The sequence below is a fragment of the Pollicipes pollicipes genome, unplaced genomic scaffold, assembly GCF_011947565.3.
Source record: "Pollicipes pollicipes isolate AB1234 unplaced genomic scaffold, Ppol_2.1 Scaffold_6052;HRSCAF=7182_pilon_pilon_pilon, whole genome shotgun sequence".
Taxonomy (NCBI): Eukaryota; Metazoa; Arthropoda; class Thecostraca; order Pollicipedomorpha; family Pollicipedidae; genus Pollicipes; species Pollicipes pollicipes.
The window spans coordinates 23,950,220-23,960,479 of record NW_023596805.1 but is presented as its reverse complement, the minus strand read 5'-3'; the positions used below and the strand labels follow the sequence as shown (position 1 = coordinate 23,960,479).

The following is a 10,260-nucleotide window of genomic DNA, read 5'->3' as shown; positions in this document are numbered from 1 at the left end:
AGGTATGCATACGCATGTAGAGGGCTTTCAAGTACCCGGCGCATCTGGGTATGTGACAGAGACTGAGGGAATCCACCCGAATAGTTTTGCTGGGATCGCGTTAGTGTTCAAACCCGCACTGCGGTATTAGGAGCAAGATTTGTCACCTGGGTATAAAGTTGACGTCAGTGATAAGGCACTTGTGCCAAGAAGAGCTTGTGCCCGGCGCCAACTACACTCTGTGCTTCGACAGCCGTCGTGGTTTGAGAGCGTGCACTTCCTGGCGTACTTCATGGCCTACAGCAACTCGCTCTGGAACCCCATCCTCTACGGCGGCTTCAACAACAACTTCAGGCAGGGCTTTGCCCGCCTCTTCCTGTGCCGTGGAAAGCGAAAGTTCAGCGCCCGCAACGACAGGTCAAGGGACAGAAACGGTGGGTTTGGCAGCGACGACAACTACTCTTTTATGATGGTGGTTCTTCACCAGGAATAGCTTCCCAGTTCAATTTTATGTCATTTCCTACGATAGTACAGTGCTTGTGCAATGTAAATTGCACACGCACTGTACCATCTTACCACTGCACTTCGTACCTGTATCGTTATGTTATTGGCGTGCGCCTGAGTCCCCTCCTGCTCGAGCCGCCAGTGCCGCTGTACCTCGGCACGCCGCTGCCCCGACCGGCGGTGTACTGCCTGGGGCGCCGCCCGGCGGGGTCGGCGCCGCCTGCTCGCCTCGCGTGTTAAGACAGTTACCGCCTCGCAACGCTCGTGTCTGGTCTGAATGGCCGTGGTCTGACTGAAGGGAACGCGAGCAGACAGAACACGTGAGACTTGAATGGTACCACTGCAGTGCATGTTCCACAAAGTACCACTGTACTCTATTGCACCACATATTTGCACTTTTCGATTCTGTGGGCAACGTCCATGAACGAAATTTCATTAAAAAATATTATTTACTTGATGAATATCGCGTATGAAATTATTGTAAGAAGACATTTTAATCTAATTAAATATTCTTTTTTTGTCTTGTGAAAATGTTCAAATTCTACATGTCATCTGTGCTTGCTGACAGCGGACTCTCCAGCGCTCGACTGGTTACTTTTACGCCTGCTGCCTTGTGGGTCTGCTTCATTTACGTCAGCAAGGTACACCCTTTACCACAATGATTAAGTGTCTACGTCGGCGTTCTGGGTGGCAACAATGGGAACTTCATTAAAGCCAGCGAGAGCCCCAGAAATGAAGCAAGAAAAGAACTATGTGTCTGACTTAGAGTGATGTCCTGTGTTGTCGTTTTCGCGGTAATGAGAACTTTTCGTGATGAAGATTTAATGATGTCGCAGTGATAAGAGCTTCTGAAACTTTGGATGTGCTCTGCTGCTTTCACGCTGTGCAAATGATGTAATCAACGCCGCCTTCATCATTCGGAGTGCTGACATTTATTAATTTGACGATTCTACCACGACGGTCAACCGCAGCTCCGTATATTGCGACGGCTGGCTGACTACCTCCGTCAAAACTGCTATATTTCGAGGATGCGTTCGGCGTGCATTCCGCCGGACGGTGCTAGCGGTCATCGCCAGAGTGCACTCGGCTTCGATAGAGTCACCATCGTTCATGTCGTGATAAACCCCGGGGCTGAGTAATCCTACCTGTTCCAGATAGCACTGTCATGCGATTTTGCCCGTTGCAAAACACACTGCAGTTTGGTTTAGTGGTCATGGCCTCTTGTCATGCAGCTTATTATCTGCGTTGTCATGCAAGTTATTCTCTGAATTGTCATGCAAGTTATTCTCCGAGCTGTCATGCGAGTTATTCTCTGAGTTGTCACGCAAGTTATTCTCTGAGCTGTCATGCAAGTTATTCTCTGAGTTGTCATGCAAGTTTTTCTCTTAGTTGTCATGCAAGTGATTCTCTGAGCTGTCATGCAAGACATTCTCTGAGTTGTCATGCAGGTTATTCTTTGAACTGCCATGCAAGTTATTCTCTGATCTATGTTGTGGCAGCAAAAGCTGCCTACAATCATCTACAGCTGGTTCAGTTATAAACTATAGCTATTGCCTACAACTGTCCATATAACTCGGCGCAGTGATCCGGCCGCATAAAACTTGTCGGTCTGCGCTATGATCTGGCTGAGATGTCCACGTCCGTTCCAGGTTATGATTCGGCTGAGATGTCCACGTCCGTTCCAGGTTATGATTTGACTGAGATGTCCACGTCCGTTCCAGGTTATGATTTGACTGAGATGTCCACGTCCGTTCCAGGTTATGATTTGGCTGAGATGTCCACGTCCGTTCCAGGTTATGATTTGACTGAGATGTCCACGTCCGTTCCAGGTTATGATCTGGCTGAGATGTCCACGTCCGTTCCAGGTTATGATTTGACTGAGATGTCCACGTCCGTTCCAGGTTACACAGCTCCTCTGATTCAGTTGCTGCCTTTGCACACGGCTAGCTCTCGGAGAACGCAGATGACCACGACCCGGTAGAAGCTTGGAGCCCTACCATGAACAAGGGTCAGTGAGCTCGGCTGAAGAGCTCCAACGGCCACTAAGCTGGACTGAAGAGCTTCAACCTCTGAGACACAAAGGGGCGCGCGGTGGGAACCCTGTGACGATCAGCTGCACAAGCGACACCGCAGCGAGTGCGCCAGCGCTGGTGGTGATGATCGGCTGGGTGAAGAATAGGGACAAAGTGGTTTACAGTCTGGTGATCACCAGGGAGAGACGGAGGCGCGGGTTTGCGCACGGTGGCAACCACCGCGATCAATGGTCATTCTTGACATGGGAGCCTCGCCAGCGCAGCTACAGTCAATCCCTGTGGCTCGCTGGCCTCAAATGATCGTTGGGAGATGCGCCGGTGTTCAAACTGGGCAGTCGGATTCTGCTGTGTGCGCCACTGTGCGCCGAGCATTGCCAATTATTTGCTGTTCGCTTTTCGGAACACGGGGAGGGTCGTGTACAACTGTAGATGTACGCTCAGCAGAATAAAATATATGTTCACCTGATTCACACATATGTTCAGCAGAGTTCCATGTATGTTCAGCAGAATTAAATTCATGTTCAGCAGAATTACAGATACGTTTAGCAGAAATCACTGGATATTCAGCAGAATTAAATCTACGTTCAGAAGAGTTACAAAGGTGTTGAGCAGAGTTACATATATGTTCAGCAGAGTTAAATGTATGTTAAGTAGAGTTTAATCTATGGTCAGCAAAGTAACCTACATGCTCAGAGCAGAGATACATATATGTTCAGAGCAGAGATGCATATCTATACCGCAGAGTTAAGCTGACGCAAGTCAAGTCAAGGCGCGCCGTCATTCATACCAGAGAGTGACGTCATTCATACCAGAGAGTGACGTCATTCATACCAGAGAGTGACGTCATTCATACCAGAGAGTGACGTCATTCATTGCAGAGTTGACATTCAAGCAGAGTCAATCAGAGGTCATCTGAAGTCTTCCCATGACCTTCTGTAATTCTGACCTTTGATAGCCGCGCACACACAATGATTGACTGGCAACGATCGTTTTGGTTCGTAGGCAAAAACCTGATTCCAGTACTCTATTTATGCGGGTTTCAAGGCTTCATACTGACTTTTGGACAGCGATTTCAGCGTCACTGGCATCGATGTGCTCACAACCTCACAGCTCGTGTGCCGGCGTTGGTTGAAAGTCATACTTTAGATAATCGGTCACGGTTTAAATGATCACATTTCCTAACTAAACCTGTTATTGTGTAACACAACCTGATTCAAGCTGAAACGTAATGCTGAAGGGTAACTTTGAGTAACGCATTAAAGATATCATTAAGCACGCTTCAAGTACGTAACAAATGTTATCGTAGATCAAGTGGTACCCTTCGCCTCCTTATCACTGTGATGGTTGAGACTCATGCCTCCACTTTTGCAGAACTGGAAAGTGCGCCCATGACTGCACACATCAAACTGTAAAACATACAAAGATATTAGCACTGGACGCTGCAAATTACAATCGTATTGGACAATTGCGAGTAAAGAGCATCGCATTGCATTCTTACCCTGCAATTCGGAATCAGACGCAAGTCTGAACCAATTTGGGAAGTTGCATGTTCTCCTTGGCTCGAGATTTACCTGGTCTTTGTTTTTGCTTGCAACGTCACAAACGACGTTGTGCTGCATCGTAGATGGTTAGTAATTCGGTGACCTTGCCTGGCAATGCTGACTGAGAACTGCGCTGCCACTGTGCCGTCATGTTTGTCGCACGCTGCTTACGACATTTTCATTCATGCGTCGCGAACATGCCTCGCGAACTTCATGCGTCTCGAATATGCGTCACGAACCTCATGCGTCGCGAAATCCGCAGCGGTGCAGACCACTGTCAACTTCATCAAATGTTGCAAGCCATTGCTTATTGTACTGCTGGACTTGGAATGTGCCCGTTGGGCATGCAACACCTCCTTTATGGGAGTGCTACACATTTGTATGAGGTTTCTAACTGAAATAGCCATTTTGAACATCATTCCGTGCACTCCACAGGCATCGCTTTTTTCAGATGAAAGCTCTCTAGTCTCTGAGCTACACGCCCAACATGAGCACACTACTTTGTGCAAACTTTTTCAAGGTGGCCCAGGCATCGGTGACGGCAAAATAACGTCATTCAAGTCCTGGCATTGTATTTCGCATGCAGCGATCAAGGCCAATAAATACACAATTGTCTATTCGTTCATATCTGGCATTCGGGGGCATTATTTCCAGATATAACAACCGTCAATCAGCTCTCAACCAATGTTGGCCTGTAGGGAACTGCACTTAACTGCACTTCGAACTGCACTTAAAGGTCTTTAAGATGACTCTATCAGTTTGAAACCGCCTATACGAACGTGGAACATTTCCTGCAATATGGATATCGCCAGCGAGCACGATGATACTACCAGGATGGGAGCCAGTTTGTCTCGAAATACCGTGATGCCAAGACGCCGAATGACGCGACGTGAGGCACTTCACCACGGCTATTTGTGTCGCGGGCGAGATAAATCCACGTGCACTGAAAAGACGGCTCGATTTATCAAAATCCGTTGCTCGACATCTCGTCCAAGAATTCCAATTCCGACGAACGCATTGACGCATGAAGCATGCCTTGTGAACGCGGAGTTATAATGGTGGAAAGAAGGTGTTAATCATGCGATTTGCGGTCTTGATGACAAGCACAGTGACAGATTTCGATATCGCTCAGCACAGTGTGGCCACCTTCCGGAGCGGCTCGACAGCCCGCGACGGCTCTTCAAAATCGTGGCACACCGAGTTTAGATCGTGACGCAGAGAACCGGCACGCCTCTTGTGGGGTTTGACAGTGCACTGGTCTGGCTGCGCTTCTGGAAGCTTGAGGCACGGAGCTCGATTCCCAGCAGTGTCCGCCCTTTCTAGGTAGGAGAAACCGCATCGCCTCGGCAGCTGAGTGCGTCAACAAGCCCATGACGTGCTCTCCAAGGTGCGACAAAGCTGTTTAGTTCTTTCCGCCGCGAGGCGAACCATGACACAGCCACGAGGCGAACCATGACAACTCTCCAATAGCGGCAACCCTTCCCCCCCCCCCCCCCCCCCCCCCCCCATCCCCCTCCAAGCCGCACAGCAGGTCGGGATGCCTTTGCAAGCGGCATAGCAGATTGGTGTGCCTTTGCATGCGTCGTAGCAGGTCGGGATGCCTTCACAAGCGGCGTAGCAGGTTGGGATGCCTTTGCAAACGTCATAGCAGGTCGGAATGCCTTTACAAGCGGCATAGCAGGTTGGGATGCCATTGCAAGCGTCGTAGCACATCGAGATGCCTCTCCCGTCTAGAAAAAAAAAGTTTGTCGGCGTATTTTGTGGGATAGATCGCGCTGTTTTTCACTGCTCAGCCGATCAACTCACGTGGCGGTACTACGTCCCTGGTATGCACGTCACACGAGCGGAGCTCCCTATCTCTCGCAACCGTGAATGGTTCCTTTCAACAATCGCGCGTGTCAGGCATGGCTGAAAAATGTGTAAAAGGTTGGTGGGGCAACAGTTTTGGTACGAGCGTCTTGAGAAGTGGAATGGTTGATAAACTCTTCAGTAAAAAGGTTAACTTCCGCACAAAACAACCGATTTTATCGTTCAACCATGTGGAAAATGTGCATTTTAACGTAGGAAAAGCAAGTCGATTTCCTTAAGCGTTAGTGTGGCAGCTGCCACGCCTGCCACACCGCATTCTTCCCCCTCCCCCCCCCCCCCGATGTCATGACGGGCAGAACGACCACCTCCCCAAGCAAGATGCAGTCACGTGGCTGGCCGGATCAGCAGCCGCTGACGTCCCGGCCCAATGCAGTCAGGCCTGATCGAAAACATGGGGGAGGGGTGTGGGGGGGGGGGGGGCAGAGTTGTGAACGTTGCAAAAGGGGCAGATAAGAGACACTCTGTGGATTTTATCCTTTTATATTCGGACTAGCTTTGACCACAAGCAATTTCCATTATATAAGCTACTTTTTACATACACACACACACATTATATATATATATATATATATATATATATATATGTGTGTGTGTGTGTGCGTGTGTGTGTGCACGTATATATATATATATATATATATATATATATATATATATATATATATATATGTATATATATATACACATATGCATATATATGTATATTTGCTTCTGGTTTGCATAGTTCATCGCACATAACAGCAAAATTAGCGCTTATGACCTTTTTGGTCGTTTGTTCAAGGCTTTGTATGGTGGGTTTGTCGTTTTTTGGCGTGTCCACAATAATATTGCGACCGTTCATTTATATTTTATTATTCCAGCCATTGAAACGCAGAAAACACACATAAAAGTTTGCTCGTCATTCTCCTTCTACAAAACACACGCACACGGTGTTCTATTTGGCGAACTAGCGACTTCAGGATAGTACGAAGATGTCTCTGATATTTACTCCTCCGCTAGATGGGAGTAGCTGAGTCTTGCTCTATGTTAGCCAAATTTATCCCTTGTTAAGATCATTTGCCGCACTTTTTGAACGCTTGTTCTTCATGAATAAGCTTTGAGGTAACTTAATAGAGCTTTCTCCACCCATTTGTTGATTTCAAGACAAATTTGGTCTATGTTGAGCCTAATTCTAGGTCATATAAAAAAGATAAAAGCGCCTAAATGAAAATACGCGCAAGATTGACCACGACCTTTTGCCCTGCTCAATAAGGACGCAGAAATGGACATTTGGGGTGCTTGCTTTAAATGCCGCCCTTTTCCGTACTGAAAATACCGATCCGGAGGCTAGTTGCCGATTAAGTGAGAAAGTGTGAGGTGAGCGAGCGTCTACGAAATGCGCATGAAAAGTTGCCAGTTTTCTCATCTGTAAATGGCCAACGCACATACCGCTGCCAAGTGGTAGCATGACGACGTCCGAAGTGTCGTTGCTTCATCGGCTCAATGTCACCGTCGCTAGTATCAGCTGCCTTGATAAGAAAAACACGCGATAGGCTTTTGTGAAAGCCATAAAGAAAATCAGATCAAGCATGATTGCGTAAGGGTAAAGTCTCCGTAATATGTATGTTGTTGACCAATGGAAAGCAATGGTTTTCCTTGGTATATTTACGTAAATATCAATCACTTCTCCCTAATTGACCCTTTTCCATAACGCGGACTGATGGGGGGTGGGGGGGGGGGGGAATACGACACGGCTGCTTCCCTGCCGTTTCCAAACAAAGAACGGCAGAAGCTTGCGGAAAACTCCGGTGAATTTGTACCAAGTAGGCTGCACGATTGGTTACACATTGTGCTTGAAAGAAATGAATTTGTGTGAATACTAACCAGTCACTTACGGCATGCCTTTGTAGGAATCACCCCAAATTTTGAGACTTGCAATTTTGATCGCACTTCATGAATATACCTAGGTGGTGGTAACTTATGTGTAATTTTTCCTTGCAATCTGATCAAAAAGGATGCCGACACACTGCAGCGTCGAGATGTGGATCCTGGGTTGACACATGCCATTCGTTTGGTAGTGATAGCAGCGCCGCGTGGTGGTCAGGAGATGCAAAGGGCGATATTATGAAACAAGAGTGATTAGTGCAACTGAGATTAGTTTGCGATATTGTCATATGCGTATAATTTGCTCATTGCTTTTGTTGTATTTGAAGCAACGCAAAACTAGCCACCCGTGCTAGTGTTGTTCGTTAACATTAGTACGGGTGTTTGTCATTTTGTTGTTGGATTCAAGTATCAAGTTGGGTTCGTCATTAAGCACATAAACGAAAACGTATGAAAATCATCTAGGATGCAAATCGCAAGCACATCGTTAAAAGCACAACGTTTCGTGAAAGCACCGTCTTGTTGCTGGATGGAACATATCGCACGACGCCGAAATACGTATGCAACGTTCATCCAAGTCTGGGTTCGGCATTTCACGAGTGGAAATTGTGTAATGCCGCACACTGTTGACAGCAGCCTCAAAGTCCATGAAATGCAGTATATAAGACGCAAAGCTCACTATATTTCTGGATATACGTCAACAATTTCAGCGAGATCCAACAACACCTGTTCAGATCACTGTACAGGCTACCATGGAGAAGTCGATAAACGTACCGGGGCCAAGCGACTTACCCCAAAGCATTCTAAATATACGACATAGTGCAGTCTCACTTAAGATCCCAAACCAGGCACGCCTTTGTGCCCCACTGTGTCAAACCGCTCCTTCCCAACAGGAAAACCATCCTACGTGGTCAAACGCGTCCTCGTCCATCTCTTCCAGTGCGTGCCAACACGTCTGGTCAGTTACAGATCAGTTCTAAAATAGTAGGAATTGATATATCTCTCAATACTCCACACAGAAGCAATTTCCTTCACAATGGATGTATCATCACAATACACTAATATTCCTATGAATGAGGTCACTAGGGCAATACCTGATATGCTTCAGGGCTATATTAAAAACATCCATACGTGTGATCTTAGCTGATGTTGAAAGCTCCATTACGTTATGGCTTCAGAACAGCTTGTAGGACTAGAAGTCGGTTACTTTGAGCAAACGCAGGGGTATTCATGGCAACCAATGGATCAACCGGCCGTCATATTACTTATGCGGTACCCAGAACTTCCAATCGATGTGACTCTTTCACCGCTTTTTTTCATGGGATACACGATGCACGACTTCTTAAGACGGCACATAACTAATGAAAATGCCGGGCTCCAAATCTCGTCAAACTCATGCTGGCATTCATTTTACATGACGCTTGACTTTCCTAAGGACATAAAAATTGCTGATAACATCCATGGACATGCATGAAGCCAGCCATACCTGTTCGAAGAGATTGCCGAAGAAACTGGTGCATAACTTAGACGTATTCGTGTTTTATTGCTGCATTGAAACAAAAGCAACCCACGCCTCACATCTTCTGCGCTGCCGCGACCTCGGCGCCACCGCCGGCACCACCTCGAGCACGTGCTGACTATAGGCGTCGCCACCTGTCAGCCAATTTACACCTCACATGTTCGTACGGTGGTATGGCTTCTGATCTAGCCATGTGAGAATGAGACACATTCGAGAGCGAGAGCAAGAGAGAGAGAGAGAGAGAGGAGAGATAGGAGATAGGAGCGAGAGAGAGATAGAGTCGAGAAGAGATCTATATAGAGGGAGAGGGTGGATTTATACCGAGAAGGGGCGAGAGTATGTTTGCAATTAGGTCGTACTAACTACTAACACCCGCGCTTCGTTTTACGAGACCGATGTGCATTGGTGGCGACATGCCCGAGGCATGTCGCACCGCTGCCCGAGGCATGTCCCACCGCTGCCCGAGACATGTCGCACCACTGCCCAAGGCGTGTCGCACCGCTGCCCGAGGCGTGTCGCACTATGCCTGAGGTGTATCTCATCGCTGCCCGAGGCGTGTCGCACTGCTGCCCGAGGCGTGTCGCACCGCTGCCCGAGGTGAGTCACAGTCCTGCCTGAGGCGTGCCGCACTGCTGCCCGAGGTGTGTCGCACCGCTGCCCGAGGTGAGTCACAGTCCTGCCTGAGGCGCGTCGCACCGCTGCCCGAGGTGAGTCACAGTCCTGCCTGAGGCGCGTCGCACCGCTGCCCGAGGCGTGTCGCACCGCTGCCCGAGGTGAGTCACGGTCCTGCCTGAGGCGCGTCGCACCGCTGCCACATCTCCCCCGAGCTTGGTGCGCTCTTGTCTGGGACGCTGGCAGCGATATCTGAGCTCACTTCTCCATTGACAAAGTACCTGCCTGAGGCTGCGACGTCGGCAGGTGACTCGATCGCAGACACCCGGCGAGCTGATCTGAT

General features: G+C 48.3%; 1 protein-coding gene across 1 annotated transcript; it reads left to right on the top strand.

Moving 5' to 3' along the window:
- Positions 1-232: 232 nt before the first annotated feature.
- On the top strand, positions 233-2,973 carry LOC119104862 (substance-P receptor; the record flags this gene model as incomplete). Its single annotated transcript, XM_037228590.1, is given in 2 exon segments — positions 233-413; positions 2,385-2,973. Coding segments are annotated over 2 exon segments (261 nt in total), but the record flags the coding sequence as incomplete, so codon positions are not given.
- Between the last annotated feature and the right edge of the window lie 7,287 nt (positions 2,974-10,260).